Source organism: Crassostrea angulata, chromosome 4 (genome assembly GCF_025612915.1).
Source record: "Crassostrea angulata isolate pt1a10 chromosome 4, ASM2561291v2, whole genome shotgun sequence".
Classification (NCBI taxonomy): Eukaryota; Metazoa; Mollusca; class Bivalvia; order Ostreida; family Ostreidae; genus Magallana; species Magallana angulata.
This window is the reverse complement of record NC_069114.1, coordinates 27858287-27877428: the sequence shown is the minus strand read 5'-3', so window position 1 is coordinate 27877428 and position 19142 is coordinate 27858287. Positions and strand designations below refer to the sequence as shown.

Genomic DNA, 19142 nt, shown 5'->3' with positions numbered 1-19142 from the left:
AAGATTTTTAAAGATTTACTCTATATATTCATATGTTAAACTTCGATCCCCCATTGTGGCCCCACCCTACCCCCGGGGGTAATGATTTTCACAACTTTGAATTTACACTACCTGAGGATGCATCCACACAAGTGTCAGCTTTTCTGGCTGATTTGTTTCTGAGAAGCAGATTTTTAAAGATATACTGTATATATTCCTATGTAAAACTTCGATCCCCCATTGTGGCCCCACCCTACCCCAGGGGGTCATGATTTTCATAACTATGAATCTACACTACCTGAGGATGCATCCACACAAGTGTCAGCTTTCCTGGCTGATTAGTTTCTGAGAAGAAGATTTTTAAAGATATACTGTATATATTCCTATGTAAAACTTCCACCCCCCCCCCATTGTGGCCCCACCCTCAGGTGAGCTAAAAAGATTAAGTTTACAATACAATAAGTTGTTAAAGTTGGTTTCTGGAAGAACAGACTTTGAACATTTTCTTAATAAATATTGACAATTTTTTTACTTTTTTAATCTTTAGTTTTTAAGATCTGTGTACAAACATAGAATTGTGAGCAAATCTTTGTATCTTGCTTATAATTCGAAGCTTAACACTCAAATATGGTTAGTAAATAGAAATTGTAAACAATTAAACACAAGAAACATGCACTATAACAAATAAAGAACACAATTTATTTTTTCGAAATGAATCATATATATATATACATGTATATACCTACATATTTCCGTCAGCGATATCAAAACAAAATGCCGAATTACCGATAGAAGGAATTGTATTTCAGTACCCCTACATCAGATTTTGCTTAATTTGCGCAGGTAAACAGTTAACTGTTTGATTTACCGAAGTATCTGTTTGAATTGATACGTAAAAATCACGAAATACCTGTAGACGATAGTTTCCAGGTTTAAAAGCGTCAATAATGAAAACGAAACGAAAATCCGAACAAGCTAACACCAACACACTTGTTTGATCCTTGTTGGAACAATTAGAAAATTAATCAATAAACAATAAAAACAGAGGGAAATGCACTTTAGTACGTTGTTAATGCATCAGATTTAATCATTTTCGCAGGTAAACATATACCGAAGTCTATATGTTCCAAATACAAGGCGATTGTTTCCCAAGTTAAAAAGCAAAATGAAACGAAAAAATGAAAACAAACTAAAACCAACATCACAAGTGAAAATGACAACGCGTTGAAATATTTAACCTCAATTTACTTCACAATAATCGGCACCAAGGTTATTTCCATGTTTCATAGATTATATTCGCACGTGAACTGTTGCACAACAAACTGCCAGCTTCAAACAAAGAACCTCGTTTTCGAGATGCGGTAGACTGGCGATGCCTGTCATAAGACCAGTCTATCGCAATGAATTGCCAGTCTACATTATATGGAATAACGAGCCATTCTCTATAAGTATTTTCGCAATTATCTCAAATTTGGAACAGAAATCGCCTATAATTTTTGCAATTTATATTTTCCTTTCCCTAAGGATGATTTATGCTAAATTACGTTAAGATTAACTCGGTAGTTCTTGAGAAGAAGATTTTTAAAAATGCACCCCCCTTTTTCTACAGTTTCAAGGTTTTCTCCGCTTTGAATACAGATCGGACTTTTATTTCTGCAATTTATATTCGCCCTCCCATAAGGATGCTTTGTGCCAAATTTGGTTGAAATTGGATAAGCGGTTTTAGAGAAGAAGTTCAAAATGTAAAAAGTTTACAGACGGACAGACGGACGGACAGACGGACGGACGGACGGACGACGGACAAAATGTGATCAGAATAGCTCACTTGAGCTTTCAGCTCAGGTGAGCTAAAAAGTACTAGTACATTGTACATGTACTGTACATGTATTAAGGTGGCTCACTACGCCACGAAATATTTTCTCAAATCAGCAGAAAATTACTTAATTATGATAAATATCATAATGGATAAGAAGATATTTAAGTCAAATAGGCAAAAAAATGTGCAATTTTGGATAAAAATTAACATTTTCGAAAATTTTATTCAGTAAACATGAGCAAAAGCTCCAGGCAGATTCGAACTCGTGATCTGCGGTTCAGAAGCCCAATACTTCAACAAATGAACTACGAAGCTATACAACCCAATCGAATGATATACGGTAAACAGTTTAACAAAACATTAAAATCGCCATCTTGTGACAGAGTGTCTTAAAAAGTACAAGTCTAGGTGTAGTGAGGTACTTTAAGCATGGGGAGAGATCACGTGCGTTACCAATTCTTAGTACATATAAAGAAAAATAAAGACTGATTCAGCACCACTTTGCCATCATTACCATTGGTATTTCCGCTAATGCCCATTAAACGTGGAACAATTTTTACAAAAATTAATCCTCTGGAGTGAAATCCGTTAATTTGACAAGTTATATTCTCCTTCCCCTATAAACATGTTCAGAAGCAATGTACCAAATTTGATAAAGATTTAAATTGGCCATTTACCGTATATAATTACTGGACATATTCTTATTTTTATCCTTTACTTACAGACACAGAGAGAGAGAGAGAAAGAGAGAGATCAATATAGACAAAATGAAAGAACATAACGTTCAAAGTATAAAAAGTAGAAGTCACACGGTATCAATCCTTAATTGTCAAAGACTCAAACTTCCTTATCTCCATACTCCACCCTTAGTGTTTTAGACAATCCATATATGTCAAGAAATGTAAATAATGGGGAAGAACTATACTTGTTTGAGATATGATTTATTTAGAGTACAAATTGAAGAAAAGTATCACCATGGATATAAAATAAACAAATACACCTACAACTACTTCCTAAATAAACTTGAACACAACTGAAATAACATATAACATCGGCTGCATATGTTGATGTTGGAAATGCATGCAAGAGTCTTCACTAAATTCAACGATGATTAATCATCACTGTATTGACTTGCTCTTATATTTCCTTTCAAATGCTGCCACATCAAACTTCCTCTTGCATCCATCGTAATTCATGTAGCGGATTTTCCCAAAAATATCTCGCTCTTTCCAGCCTTGGTCGTGAATTCCACAAATGGACCACATACAACCTGTATTGATCCGAAAAATATAAATTAGTCTAAACATCAACAAGCTTTTATCTTTAAAATGGAGGAGGGTTTGACTTTAACCTTGAAATCTTTATGTACCGTATACATCAATAATTAGAATTTTTTAAATTAACCCACTTCTATTAACTAAAGGTGATATGAAAATGAACACTTCGATGCACAGTAAGTCTCGCATCACACTTGCCATTCTTTCTACCAGAACTTGAACGTTAACAAGTACATGAGTACTGAATCTAGACAAGGCAATTCTTACCAACATAACCGTTGGGGTCCCTTCCATCCAGTGAGTATTTATCATTGAGGTAGATGGCGGTTTCTAAGGCAACTTTTGGACTTGGAGTCCACTCCAAAATCTTCTTGGCCCAATACATTCTGAGGAACCCATGCATTTTACCCTCCAGAACCATCTGTTTCTGTTTAGGATTTAAAACAAATATTTTGTAAAATGCAGAATCCTCACTACATGTAGCAAGAGCATTTAAAGGAAATGCAAATACATGTGATATGAATGTAGGATAGTTATATGTATGTGAAGATAAGGACAAAATCAAATACTGTGAACCAACTTTTAATCATGTGCGAGAAATTTGTGCGAGATTTGCGAGAGCATTGTCATTGCTGGTCACAGCTTATACACTATAAAGTACCTGGGCAGCATTCCACAAATCATCATGAGTCTTGGCAAACTCCAGCTGTTCTTTGGTATACACGTACTTTCTCTTATCATCTGCATGGACTTTGAGTGTTTGTTTGGCCCAGTCGTATGCTCCTGTTATTAAAGTGAATAGTAATAATAAAGTTAACCTCCCACCGAACATCTTATTACATGTAACACATTCAATGAGCTCAAGACCTAGATGTGTTTAAAAAATTACCATCAATGGAGTCATAGTTTTTGTTGTAAAAGCAGAAGTTGTCGGACAATTCGCGTCGTATGATGGCCTCCTCTATGTAGGACTCGACAGATTCCTTGTATTTACTGCGATACTGACGAACCGTCAGAATGCACCTCTGAACAGAGATCTGACCTAAGAAAAAAAAAAACATTGACATGTTGCCACAAAAAAACATCTATTGAATAACATTGAAATTAATGTTACCAATTACCAGAAGAGGGCATGTTGTCTTAGTAATTGCTTATTAATTTTTGGATTGTTGAAAGCTAAATTTCTAAAATTTATTTGAATAATAAAACCTCATATAGCCATTGTGAAACATGTTACCAAATTTGATCCAAGGTGAGAGGTTGCTGAGGGCATTTTTGTTTGGATTATTCCTGTAGGAGCCAAAGTACTTGAGTCGCTCATGGCAGAAGGACTCCAGCATGTTCAGTCCGGCTGTACTTCCTGGGACAGCCCAGTCCACCTCTGTAACCTTACGATCCACTTCCAAGCTGTCCTCGGCTTTGGACCAATCAACTGGCTGCAATGAAAGTTGTCAGCAACTGAATCAAACCACACCACCCAAATCATTAAAGACTTTATAAATCTGATAAAATATTATAAAATCTAACTTAATGATACTAATATGTACTAGTAGTCAACAAAGTTTAAATAAAATTGTCTTTAATAATTTTGACTTAAACCTTCAATTACAGAAAAATTAAGCTCAGACCATGGTTAAAAATTAACATGAATGCTGCATAACTTTCATGATTCACATATTTACCTGAGATGCTGCCTTTGGTTTGTGTGGGTGTTTAGAGACCGGAGGGAATTCCGTCAAGTACTGGCTCAGCTGATTGTGTATCTTGTTCCGGATTGTCCTGGCTCCATACTCCAGTTTGGGTGAAGCCTCCCAGCATGGCACTACATTGTGAGCATCCACCTGAAAGACATTACATTGGTTTCTCATGAATGCAGATTGATTTGCAACAAAATCTTTGATGGTGAACAAGTCGTTTCTCTACTACACTTAACAGACTCAAAATTTGCCAACTTCCTAATACTATTTCAAATCAACAGAGCCAAAAACATCATAAAACATTTCCAGATGAAAAAATAAATACATTCAAATTTATGACATTAAATAATGACCTGACATAAGGGTATGTCTGAGGGCAGAGCCTTTGAGACCCCAGACACCCACTCTGCTGGAACCCTCAGGGGAGAGAAGTCTGTGATAACTCCTCCAATCTGGTGATCTTTTACAAATGAAGGCAGTACATCCTTAGCATGTCCAATCAACAGATGAAAAGATATGCCCAGCTCTTGACATTCCTACAAAACAAAATGACTTTTAAAAATTAAATATGGCACATTAGCATACATTACTGGCACTTCTTTCTTGAATGATCATTGGTTTAACATTTGTAAGTTAAAAAATTCTGACACTGTTATTGTCTTTAAATTAAATTTTTTTTTACATCATCAATCATTCATTAAAAAATATCATCTATGTCTTGTGTAATATTCTACATGTATGTTGTATGATAATCTTTACCTTCTCAACTTCTTCTAGACCCTTCAGAATGAACCTGTAATGTCGGATGGTGGCATCCAGAAACTTTGGAACCAGACAAAAGCAGACGTGGAGGGGTACCTCCATCTTGAGGGCGAGTCTCTGGGCATACAGCATTGCCCAATTATCTGATAAATTGGGTCAAGAAAACACCTGTTATATATATATATATATAGATATAGATAGATATATATATATAGATATATATATATATATAGATATATATATATATATATATATATATATATATATATATATATATATATATATATATATATATATATATATATATATATATATATATATATATATATATATATATATACACACACACACAAAATATAACATGTAAAATTTCAGTAAATGATTTTTGTTACCTGATGAATTAACACGAATTACCTTTTCTTTACACATGACCTCATTCATTTACATTCATTGAAGGACAGTCATCAAAACTTACAATATTTCTTGTTAATGTACTGAAAATTCTCACCCTGAACTCTCTGGTCCCTTGACATCCAGTACACAACCCCATTCTTCCCATCAGGGAAATCTTGAACTTTGGACAACACTTTAATTCTCTTCTTGTTGAATTTGAATTCGGCTACAGACTCGCAGAGTTTGTTGCGGGACTCTGTGATCTGTTTTATTAGGCTGTTCTGACCTTGACTTTGGCTGTCTGTGACCTCAGTCTTCTGTTTCTTTGAACTCTCCTTTGCCGGCTCTTCTGTGTCAGCTTTCCTTTTACTCTTCTTTTTATCAGACATTTTTCTTACTCCAAGATAAAAGCAATGGGCATTCCAATAATCCGATGGGTAAGCGTAGGACAAATCACTTTTACAAAGAGGATTTATTCTGAAAGGCTCCAAATGTTTCGGAGACAAAAATGCAGCTCTCAATGTGAAGGTTCTTCTGCAAGATTTGGATGTTGAATGAGTATGAGTGTATAGGAAGGTCCTCAGTGCTCTAATCCTGAAATGACAATATATATTTCATCCACAGTATATGCAGACAGACATAACTGGGTAAACATTTTATAATTAAACACTCTTATTACCAAATGTTTTTGATTATTACACTATTTGGTGGTAAACAAATTAACTTATTTTTGAAAATGAGTTTATCTATAACCTTTCATTTATTTAACAAATGCAATTTCTTTCACTTTAAAATTATATTAGAATGTTTCCTATATCTTAATGCAGAACTCTTCTGTTAAGGAGATGTACATAGTCTAAAAATGGCCACGACCATCAAGCACTCTTAAATCTGAATTCTCAATTGTTTCATTTCGTAGAGCTAAAATGTAATCACAGTGCTTGCACCGGGGAAATTGACCTATTGAAATTATTCCTGATTTTTTTTATTTGCAATAGGCTGAAAAGTTGCACAGTTCTTCCATCTACCCTGTGCTGTGGGTATCAGGAGAAAACGTACCCAGGAGAAAACGTACCCAAATTCTAGGGTACGTTTTCTCCAAGAGAAAATGTACCCTATGAAAATCATAATTATACTACTTAATAGTTTTTAATATTTTTAAATACTATTTTGCATAATAAATGTACAGAAATGTAAGAATTTTATAGACATATGAATTTAATACTTTATAATTTTAAAGGGGTTGGACATATTAAATAATTTTCAAATTCTACTTTAATGCATATTTTAATGCCTATATGTATAGAAATATATTTATTTTATGAATAATATCTTTATAATAATTGTAGCAACTTTTATTTTAGTACGAAATAATGACCTGTCATAAAGTGTTTTCAGTCTACTTCTTCTAATTATCCATTTACCGTTAGCACATGTCAGTGGCGTCGGAAGCAAATTGACTGTTCAATGTTACATCTCGTAGTAGTTTCCATATATATGAATCAAACAAATATTTAAAAGACTTAAACTTGGTTATATTAAGCAACCTTGTATTATAGATAATTTTCAATAAAATGGAGAAAAAAAACCCCGCGATATTGACTTCTTGAGATACTCATCATTTAGTTCTTCAAATGAGATTGCAATAAAAACTAATAATTTTACGTTTTCATTAATGGTGGATTAATTGTTGACTAATTAAACTGCTCAGGCCATGTTCGTGTATGACATGTTACAAATTATTGTCTTAATTTAAGTACGTGACCATGTTGACTAACGTTATGTATTTAAAAATCAACAGCAACAAATGATACAAATGTTCATTGTATATTTCATTTTCTTTCATTTAAGAATATCTATGAAAACCATTATTTATTATTTTCATAACGTACTCCAGCATTCGTGCTGTGTATGATACACAACACACTAAACATAGTAATCATGGTGTATAATAGTGTCTATGTACAAAGGAAAATACAGAGTATAAACATGATAAACATTTGCAAAAAAAAGCACTCGATTTTTTATATGCATATTCAAATCGTGTAAATTCATTCGAGGTTAGACTTACATGGGCTGTGGAAAGCTTCGCCGTTCAAACGCTCTGTAGCTGTTTTACCCAAAACACGCGAAGTTGCATAACTCATTTTCCCGCGTCTAGAGAGAATCCGAATGCATCACAACATCCGGTTGAGAAACCATGTGGATTGCATATTTTTGTGGATTTGACGGATTGGCGATTTTACGGAGATTAAAGAAACAGTCTTACAACGAAACTGATAAACAAGATGAATCAATCTTAACTGATTTACCTGAATGTGTTAAAACTGCAGATAAAGCAGTTGTCACGAATATTAAAGTATTGACACCCGAGGAAATTCTGGAACTAAAAAGTGATTCAGATATTGTGCAAGCGTGCACTGCAACTTTAAATGAGATTGTTATTACAGTACTGCATGGTAAACCAATTTCTTCATGATACTTGGTCTTTTTTTAAAATAACATGGATATAAGGCTTTTCAATAATTAGGCAGATATCAATGTTTTTTTTTTTTTTTTAAGAATCGGACAGGTTTATATACAGCTCTTATCCATAGACTCTACCTGTCCACACCTATAAAGAAAGAACTTGTCATCCTTCATCTGCTTTTATCCAGTTACAGAAATCCATCATACCCTAAGTTCAACCCTTCTCCATGCCATTGAGGCATATAGCCTGATATAGGGCTTCTGCTTATACTCGGTTTCAATGATGCTAAGTGGATGAGAGTCATTAAATCCCCTGGATGGGACACCATTTGATTGCAGGTTAACCTCCAGCATATGCTGGTACCCTTTCAGCACTGTGGACTGAGACAATGCAGATAAAGTGCCTTAATTGTCTGTGATGACACACTTTTTACCCACAGCATTAAATGACCATTAAGCCAGGCTTGAACCACTTCAACCAGCAACTTTTGGATGACTGTCCTAACACCTTTGACCACTGAGCCATATATGCTCCCTTAATTTATAATATTGTTAAACATAGATTATCGATGTTTTTGCAATGTACTTGTAAGTGTATGTTATTTAGGCAGACAAATCAAATATACAATGCAAATTAAGGATAATGAACTAATTGTATTTTCTTTGATTTAGATAATGAAAATACCATATTATCATCCCTGAAAGTTGAAAAGGAGATGAAAAGACCTGAGATTGTGAGCACAGTAAGGGACAAAATTGTCACCGTCTTTGACAACAAGAGAGTTCACCACAGTCATGACAATTCCTTGACTGGCAAGTTAATGAATTCAGCAGAAAATCAGGTTCTACACGCAGGTGGAACTGACAGCACATTATTTCTTGTTGAAGGTACAGTATGATATTTTCATTAAGTGCTGTAATAGTTGAGGCTATATGGACAGTTGATTTTGGCCTGGGTAGCTCAGTGGTAGAGCTCCTGACTAGAATTACAGGAGTGGCAGGTCCGTGTCCCGGCCCAGCCCTATATTTTCATTGTATTTATAAATGTTTGATTCTCCTTTCATACTAAGTTAATGTATATTGTATTAAAATACAGTGGACATCATACTGATTTCTATGTAAGTCTATACATGTATTAACAAACTTTCATGCATCTATTTTTCTTCTCTTTATTTGTTCAACACCTGCCTTTTTAAACAGAGAAAAAGTTGAAGATGATCAAGGTTATTCCAGAAATATCTCTGCCCATAGAAATCTGTGTGGACTTCTGTGTGTCTGAGATAAGTTGTGGGAAGGAGCATGCATTGATTCTGACCAACTCTGGAGATGTGTACAGCTGTGGAGGAGGAAGGTATTCAATGCCGTACTTCTTGTGTCTTAGTCCCCTGATTTAAGATATTACTTTAAATAACTCATTAAGTTTTTGAAATTAAACCATTTGAAAAAAAGATACTAATGCACTCTGGCAGAAATGCATCAACTTATTACACATCAAATACTTGGCATTATTACGGTACTTGTTTGAATACCCTTTATTATTGGCTCCTCAATTTTTTTGGCTTATTTGTTCTGAAAAACGAGTTCTTTTGGACATGATTATATTAAATACAATGTAATTTCAAATCCAGAATTCAAAAGCAAGAACATTGCACTACAAACACATTTTTCAATAGGAGTTTTCTCCCTTTGATTGACGATTTTGATAAATGGTAATACTTCTGATAAACCTTAATAGTCTACACATAAGTTCATGAAATTATTACTTGTATGTATAACTTTTATTATCAGTTTCAAAATTTGTTTGCATATTTGTTCTGATAAAATGAGTACACATGTACTTTCTATGAGATATATACCAGAAATGTAAAGTTGCAGTATTTGTAGAACTACAAAACACCTTTTTCAATAGGAGTTTTCTCCTTTTAAGATACTTTTTATATTAGATATATTATTCTTGATAATCTTGATAATCTAGTCGGGGTCAGCTTGGTTTGGGCCACGTTGAGACCAGGGAGCAGCCTTGTCTGGTGGAGGACCTGACCGGAGTCAGGATGAAGTGTGTGGGGGCCGGGGGATGGCACTCCATGGCAATATCTGGTACATACTGGAACTATAGAGAGATTACAATAAATCATGCAATAAAAGCTGCATATTTTTTAAGTAATTGAAAATTCAATAATCCTTGGAATATTTCACTCATGTAAATTTCAACTGAATTATCAGAGAGTAATATCTGCGAACATTGTCAGAAGTATCCCTCACATAGTTAAAATTTGGCCTTTTCTGACTCTTTTTAATGAAACAAAAGTTTGGCACTCTTGCAATGTGATACAAGATAACAGAAAAATAATAAATCTACAGTAATTAAAACTTTTCAACTGAGAGTGAATGATCGGAATCAAACTGGTTTCAGAGCTTGGTGACCTGTATGTCTGGGGCTGGAATGAGAGTGGTCAGCTCGGTCTCCCCTGTAGGAACATCTCCACCCAGAGTCCCCCTGCCGAAGAGCGACACAGGTATCAACTCGCCTCACCGGAGCCAGCAGACAAAGCCACAGGCACGTGGTTTACATGCGTCCACTTGGAGAACACTGTGTCGGGCCAGTGCGAGGCCCACATCCAGAGGGTGGGGCCCATTCAGGTCCAGTCAGAGCCCACTATCCTTGACTTTGGGGAAGATGTGACCTTGGTGAAGGTCGCTGGTGGAGCCAGACACTCTGCTGTAGTGACAGGTCAGGGACTTTGTTAGCTGTTTTCTACATTGAACAATGACTTTACAGTGTATGTGTTATCAACCATCACTATACTTGTAAATCAAATCTAATTCATAATATTTACTCAGAATCAACTTCAGATATGCTGAAGGGGTTAGGAGATTAGTAATAAATCAGTATTATTATAAGGAGACTCTGCAATCACTATGGTCTCTTATCAGTAAATTCAAGAATAAGAGATAATTGTGTTACAGTTAGGTGTTTTTTCTATCTAAAGTAATATTACATAATGGCTCCCCCACTGACTTTAAAAAGACTTTATCAACAATGTGTTATTTAGGTGTATGTCCATTATGACAGGTGAGCATAGGCATGCATATCAATGTAAAGTGGTGGTATACAGGGATTTCTGTATATCTTTATAATTTACTGCAGTTAGAAGCAGTTGCAGCATTACAAGTACATATGTACTGTTCTATGGATAACGCATCACACAATTGACAAAATAGTGATATTACAAGTACCGTTCTTTGGATAATGCATCCCACATGTTGACAAAATAGTGATAATCACATCTTTTCCCAGGTGAGGGGCATTTGTTGACCACGGGATGGAATGATTACGGACAACTTTGTCACGAAGATGTTCTCTCCAGGGACTATTTTCAGTCGGTGGACTATTTTCTCCAGCATCGGCGGACAGTAAAAGGCGTGTTCTGTGGTCCCTGGAGCACAATAGTTTTATGTCAGAATTGTAAGTCGGACATGTGATACTCTCTTGATGGCTTTCTCTGAAGCTTAATAATTCTTCTCCTTTGCAGTATTTGCATGAAAATGTTTGGGTCATACCGTATGAGATGCATTGAAAATTCGGGGTGGGGGGGGGGGGGGCGCAAATCTTTTGTTACTTGTTTTACATTTTCTAATGAAATGGTGTGAGAAAACGCCATTCTGTTGAATACCTATTCTTTAATTGAACCATCAACAACGAGTTCTTCATTAAACAGGATAATGAATTGCTCCATTTCGTGAACGTGATAAAAGATTCTTTTGGACTACACCGTCAAGTTTTTACTCAATTACAAACATAAACCATTTCCTGCTCTCCTCTTTGTAGCCAAGAATAAAAACTAATTTAGGATAGAAATGGTTTTGTAGTATTGCTGCAATATTGATTAAGAAACCCTATCTCTCGTAATGACCCAACGTTCTGTTTATAATCATATAATAATTATTGACCCAATATCCCCTGTCCATTGGATTTTTTTCTGGTCTCAGGTGTTTTTTTGGCCTTCCCTGTTTATCATATAATTAAAGAAATGTAGAACATGGAAAGATTTTTAATTAAGTTTTGAATAATTTAGGTTTTCATTACCGGTAAAGATCCAACTTCCTGAATAGAGGGACGTCTTTAAATATGCAGTCTTTTCTCTCTCTCTCTCTCTCTCTCTCTCTCTCTCTCTCTCTCCATAGCTACCGTAGGTGGCTTTTTTATGTTTTGCACATCCATATAAGAACACAGTTGATGTGAAAAATGCAAGTCATCTTGGAAAAATTGGGTCTTGACATGACCGAGTGTGGTAACATGACACCAGCTTTCTATTAAAGGAATCAGAAATAGGGCTAGCAGATCAAATGACTGTACAGGTACATAAACAGACTCAGATTGATGAAGTAGTTGAACTAATGAGGCTGTTTAATTTGATTTTTTTTTAAACAGGAGCTTGTTTTTAAATTGCCAAATTCAGGATCTGGGACAGGATACATCGGGCAAGTATTTCAAGCTTCTATCTATCTTAGGAAGAGTAGATGCAGGGGCACCTGCTACTGAATTGATCATTGATTACTGATTGATTGGTGATTGATCAGTGATCAGTGGTGTCTCTATCTGTTGAGGTACCTCTTGTCAATACTGTCAGGGCTTTTAATATTATTGTTGATGTTTATATTTCATATTTGAATGATTAGATTTACACCAGCAGGAGTTATTGGAATAAGATATTGGAATAAAATCAAATCAATTTCATCATTTGTCCCAAACAATTTTTTTTTGTGTCAAGACTTGACCTTGTGTAGTTTAGTTATAGCGTGTTGTTTTGAATGACCTTAACAAAAAAATAATCTTCCATTCTTTAAAATCAACATGTTTCATTGATATGTCTTTTTAAAAATTAAATAGAATGATAAATTTCTTGTTTATTTCATACTGCTCTGTTCAAATAAAATGTAAATGCAGTTGTTGTCTTTTGTGCGATAAAACATCGATAGAAGTGCACATAAGTTCAGTACAAAGTAGCTGTTTGAATTCAGATCGTAAGTGCACTTTAATCATAGAAATATCAACTGCCATAAACTGTGAGAAGTTTGTTCAAGAATTAAGTTACGTGTCGGATAGAGTATTAGACTCTTACTATGATGAATGAGTGATTGTTATATAACAAGATGGCCGCCCTATCGGGTTGGGAGACACGAACAAACGCACACAATGGGCATAAACCTCCACCCTTTCAAATGACTCTGCATGCACAAGAAGGAATAATGTTATTTGCCGAACCATCACTGTGAGTGATTGCGTGCTTAAAGTGTCACGCTATCTTGACCTAGGTAAATCTAGAATCAAGTGGAGAGTCAAGCTGTGATTCCAAAAGTAAAGATTTATTTTTTTACGAGGACATGTATAGATTTTTTTTCCGAGGGGTGGGGGGAATAAAGTTTTGAGTTTCTGAATTACTGCCGGACAACAATATGCGCGGATCTAGAAAGGATGGAGGAGAGGGGGTCCGGGCCCTAGAAAATTAAAATTTCTTAAATTTACACAGTAAAATTACCCGAAAATATGCCTCGACCCCCCACCCCCCCCCCCCTGCCCGGCAAACATAAATATTCCTCGAACCCCTACTTCGCATCTCGTGCACTTATGAAGTATTTAAGTATACCTGTACCTGTGCTTGTTATTTTGAAATGGAGCATGCAAAACCCAAACGTAGTTTATGTTTGAATTATGAAAACTGTCCTAAATTCCATCAAATTTTCCCCCTATGTTTAAATCAAGAATGTATTCGCGATAAAATCCTTTAAAACTGCAGCCAGGCATGTGATTACCCAGAACATTCCAATGTTTATTTTTAATTTTGTTTATTTGATTTTTTTTATCACGTTTCGAAAATAAATTTTCAAATTTCAAGATCACTTATCACTTTCGGCGACAATAAAAAGTTTTAAGATTTAAATTCTGCATTCCAAATGAGGTCTTTTCGATTTAGTTACAGCAAGATGTGTTGTTGTTTGAGAATTATTAACCGGATTAAATTTTGCGTGACTAGGTTTTCAGCGTATCAATCTTGGGAGATGGAGAATTTTTTTTAACTAAATCGTTTTTAATGACAATCCTTCATTGTATTCGGTGCGGGAGGTATAAAGGTTTCCTTGTCGTGTATTTATTCATACTTTTTTTTGTTTTTTAATGGCAAAAAAAACTCCTTCTAGGTTTTAGTTGTTGGTATTTATTTATGACCCTTCATTAAAATTCAAAGCGGATCATTTGAACAAATTTCATCCCATCTAATATTGGTCTGGATTTGACAGAAAGTGATGATTTAAGCCCTTATTATTAAACGGATTTCAATTTCAATTTTATTCCATAGAAATAAGGTTCCCCAACCGAAACTTTAAAAAAGGACCCGATGAAATAAATGCTTTTATAACAGAAAACGTCTTCTTTTGTAATCGGGTAGTATTCCAAATTTCTTTTTGATATCATCTTGATGGATATACATTCAATCATGCAAATTAAGATTTGCAAAATGTAAAAAAAAAAATAAAATAGATAAATATCATAGACATGGAAGTTAAGACGTACACACCTGCGAAAAAAATCAATGTAGTAAATCGTTGAAGAACTTCAATGATTTTATGTTTTTTTTTAAGGGGGGGGGGGCTTGTTGAATTTTTACCGCAATACTTTAATTTACAATGACGTCTATGTAAATTTCCTCCACACAAACTTGTCAGATACCATGGCCAGTGGAGGTAGATGAGAGATTCATTGTCGGTTTCTCCCACCGGTGTCTGAGCCCTCTCCGATACAAGCCTTTCTTTAAATGGAACCCTCTCGCTGTGAATCAGTCACTGGGTCCGCTTTTTCTGGCTTTTTAAATCTCAGACTACCGGATTCCTAAAGAGACATCCCTGTGCCTCGCTCTTACAACGTCTCTACTGTTTTAGCAAATCCCCGTTAATCCTCAGTCAACACGGAGAGACTGTACTAGGTAGGTAAGCCAGGGCATTCTAGGCTATCTTACAAAAGGAGAGATAGTCCCCCAAAGGATTGGCGGGGAGGTTCACTTATAGGGGGGGATATGTCAATGATAAGGTAATTCCCAGGCTCTGTCCAAGGAATTTTAGCGTTACATCAAGGGTAATACTTTTTGATGGCTTGGTTAAATATGACTTGAGTAACTTGTGTTCTGACTAAAAGGAAATTCATGTATTGATCCTAACTCTGTTTTTTCCTCACTCTCTTCAGACCTAAGGAGAGAGCCTTCTGGAGATAGAAATCGGAGCGTGATTTCCGACCATTGTTTCTGCACAGACTGATGGGTTGGTGAGATACCAGGGTCTTGGTGTGAGGACTTTTTTTTCCGTCTTGGTTTCTTTCGGAGGAAGAATACAGTGAAAGAACTTTCAACACTTTGGAAATTTTTATTGTTTTTGTACGGTTTTACGGGATGCCTGAGAAAAACGCTTGGAGTCAGCGACCCTGGACTCTCCCGCACGTGCGGATCTCTCCAAAGGTGCATGTGCCGAAAATAGACACCTATTTCAAAGAGGTAGGGAGATTTGAAAGATAAAAAACCGCGTCCAACTGAAAGAAATTCATACAATATTAATTGTTTATTTGTGTTTATGCATACCGAAGTCTCACAATATTTATTTTTAGAAATTACTCTTCCGCCAGAAGATTTTTTTCAATTTCAATGTAAAAGAATTTTCTATAATGTTGAAGCGTAACATGGTATTAATAAAACAAAATATTTTATGATATTTTTTTTATTAACTGGTATTTAAAAAAGTGAAAGTATTCAAATTTTATTTCAAAACCAAGTTGTAGAAGTTATATTTAATTTTTAATTTTAAAAGATTTAAAGAGACGCTCGAAATCGGGTTTCACATCTTTGTAAGTCTTTGCAGTTGAATTTGAGAAAATGCTTAGTATATACTTGGAAAACATACATGTATATTCTTAATTTTAAACAAGTTTAGTAAAGTGTAAAGGTATATGATGATATTTCTGGCTTATTTTAAAGAAAAGAATCATTTACAATATTTTGTTAGGTTGATTTTGTTTTAATAATTATACTTGGGACATTGAATATAATGAATTAAGTAATATTTCATTAAGAAAATTATATACATATATGTAGTGGTTTTATCCATCAGAAAGTATGAGTGTCTGTATGAAAATAGCATTTTTTATCATTTATACAAACCCTGACGAAATGAAGCCGTATTACTGGTTAGCGACGTGTTAAACAGTTAAGCACACAAATCCACCGGTTGTTTTATTTTTGTAGTGTGTTCAAATACAGACATTAGCGCCCAAGGATTAGTCACACCTATGTGTCAGTTAGAACTGTATAGCTACTGTCCTTTACAAAAATTTAGATGATTGAGAATCAAAAATTTGAACATGACAAAATATTGATTCCCAGTAGTCTAAATTTGTACATGACATGCACTACCCCTGGCGCCCAAAGACTCGGGGATAGGTCAGTAATTATACCACCGTGAATCTTGTCACATCGCTTGGAAATCTTTGGCCCCAATGCGAATCAACATTCATTTCATACTTTGTTAAAAAATATGAAGTTTAAATGCAGCCAGAATTGACTTGTTTTATACAATTTTACAACGATCATATAATTATCCGGAGAATTTTGTACCTTAAGAGAAATCTTACGCAAAAGACCTTTAGATAATGAGTGTTACGTCTTTTTCAGGGGAACTGGGATATTAGATATCGGAATCGATTCAAGAATAAAGTTTAAATGTTAACGATTTCAATTATATTATCTGCTACGAATTTTCGCTTAATACCTTTTGTGTTGGAAGCGTTGTACCTATTTGGGGGGTTTCTAAATCACACTGTTCTGTGTTTTTCTTGCAGCGACAATTAGACATACCGGTATTTAAAAGTTTTGTCTGTACCAGACAATGTTAGTGTATATACCTCTTGGTGAGTTTGACAACCTCGCGGGTCCCTTTTCGGGGGTGACTAAGTGATATTGAGGTGTTTGTTCGCATATAAATTGACTTGTTTTCCCTAACATGCTGAGAATTGTTCCAAAATGCCAGAAAGATGGTCCCAAGCCTAAGTTGTCGACGCGATAATGCTCTGCAGTGTTTGACGAAAAGAACATTTTGTCGAATAAAGTCAATAATCAAGCCCTTCTGGTGTTGGTAGAACGTGCTAGTGAGGTACATCTCACCCACACTAGATAGGCCTTGAGAAAATCACCTTAGATGATGTTAATTAATCTTTTGTCTCATTGATTTTTTTTTCAGATATCAGATTGCCAGAAACAGTATTCAAAGCTTCGCCTGACCCCAGAGGTTCCAAGCCACACCCACTCACTTCCGTTCGTTTTCCCGCGGTCCTACACTACCTCAAAAATTGACATTAGACCGTCTTATGTCCGCTCATCCCCCGTCCCGGTACCTCGCCAAAACACAAAACTGTCGTGGCAGTTGAAACCAACTGACGTTAGACCTTTCGAGAACAGACCGAATGATTCGGTCGAATCCTCGGAAAACCTTCATCTGTCGGAAGAAACGACCGAATCGACAGAGGAAGAGTTAAGTGACATAAATCCCTTGAAACTTTCGGAACATTTACGGGATTCGGGATTCGGTGATCCCATTATGTTGACTTGGTCAGCGAAAGACCATTTATCAAAATTCCATCTCCCCAAAGGACGGAGGGCTAGAAAACTCCCTTCTAACCCATCACAAAGGGAGAAAATAAAGGGAAGGGCTCGGTTAGACTATGAAATGGCCAATATGAGAGCCGTGGCCTTTTGTGAAAGACAAGCCCCTAAAGTGTTCCGAACGGCATCAGCGCACATGCGCAATAGAGATGTACAGTTCATTGAAGAGGAAGTCAAAGAAAATATGCAGCGGGATATTGAGTTAGATGCAGACGACAGTGACAGTATTATTGTGATGAAAGTGGACCGTGAGGAACTGTTCGAGCGAATCAATACTTGGATAGAGGATGTCACGAAATCACTGACCACTTAAGGAAGTGACGTCACATACATAGACCTTACCGCTATTCTAGTCATTATGAGGGCATAATTTGTAAATGGACATTGATTGTTATCTTATTTATGAAATGAATTAAACATGATTTCACATTTTTGATGAGGGTAACGATTCATTATGAACTAGAATACACGAACGTGATGTTCTTTGTTATTAATAGAACGTGTATACTGTGTCATTGCATTGTATTATCATATTGTTGAATTTTGGTGCCCAGAAGTGTTGTTAATTTTTACTAACAGCCACACCGTGAATTCAGATGTTTTGGCATGACAGTAGTCATCAACTGTATAAATTTCTATGTACTCTTGTATTAGCTATTTTGTAAGATTTGTTACAAGAAAATTTCACTTTAAGATGAAACATTTTCTGGAACAAACACTATCAAAAGTGAAAATCACTTCATGCAAGTGATTCATATTGTGAGAATGTAATAAAATAATTGAAATTCTATTTGTAGCGATCAATTGATTTGTAGAAAACTGATACCGAAAATTAGTTTCCTTTAATCATCTTATTTAAATATTGAAACACTCCCTTGAGAGCAAGGCACTGATAAAAAATTGTCAGCCTACACAACTTCGTATTCAGGACTTTTATTTATTGAAATCCCAAAATGGTTTTTAATTGAAACAGAATAAAGGGAAACAAATTGTTTACGAATCACAAGTTGCTCGTGATATACATCCAGTTAGTTCAACAAAATTTAAAGAA

The 19142-nt window shown here is 35.3% G+C and overlaps 3 protein-coding genes across 4 annotated transcripts; 2 read left to right on the top strand and 1 right to left on the bottom strand.

Annotated features, from left to right (window-relative positions):
* Window positions 1–2719: 2719 nt before the first annotated feature.
* LOC128181029 (deoxyribodipyrimidine photo-lyase-like) lies at window positions 2720–8097 on the bottom strand. The gene is made up of 10 exons (XM_052849280.1): window positions 7996–8097; window positions 6040–6518; window positions 5529–5674; window positions 5123–5305; window positions 4755–4913; window positions 4310–4508; window positions 3962–4114; window positions 3734–3855; window positions 3340–3499; window positions 2720–3065 (listed from the first exon to the last, which is right to left on the bottom strand). Coding segments are annotated over exons 1-10 (1755 nt in total). The 5' UTR covers window positions 7998–8097; the 3' UTR covers window positions 2720–2913.
* On the top strand, window positions 8098–15768 carry LOC128181030 (RCC1 domain-containing protein 1-like). Of its 2 annotated transcripts, none has more exons than XM_052849282.1 (7): window positions 8098–8383; window positions 9066–9281; window positions 9594–9744; window positions 10369–10490; window positions 10807–11124; window positions 11692–11859; window positions 12826–13943. In XM_052849282.1, coding segments are annotated over exons 1-7 (1236 nt in total). In that variant the 5' UTR covers window positions 8098–8124; the 3' UTR covers window positions 12828–13943. The 2 variants fall into 2 exon arrangements, with proteins under 2 accessions (XP_052705242.1, XP_052705241.1); XM_052849281.1 differs by lacking the exon at window positions 12826–13943 and adding an exon at window positions 15631–15768 and having other exon boundaries at window positions 8099–8383.
* Window positions 15529–18881, top strand: LOC128181031 (uncharacterized). Its single transcript, XM_052849284.1, has 2 exons — window positions 15529–15934; window positions 17670–18881. Exons 1-2 carry the CDS (start codon window positions 15833–15835, stop codon window positions 18402–18404), a joined length of 837 nt encoding a protein of 278 aa, XP_052705244.1. The 5' UTR covers window positions 15529–15832; the 3' UTR covers window positions 18405–18881.
* Window positions 18882–19142: the final 261 nt, after the last annotated feature.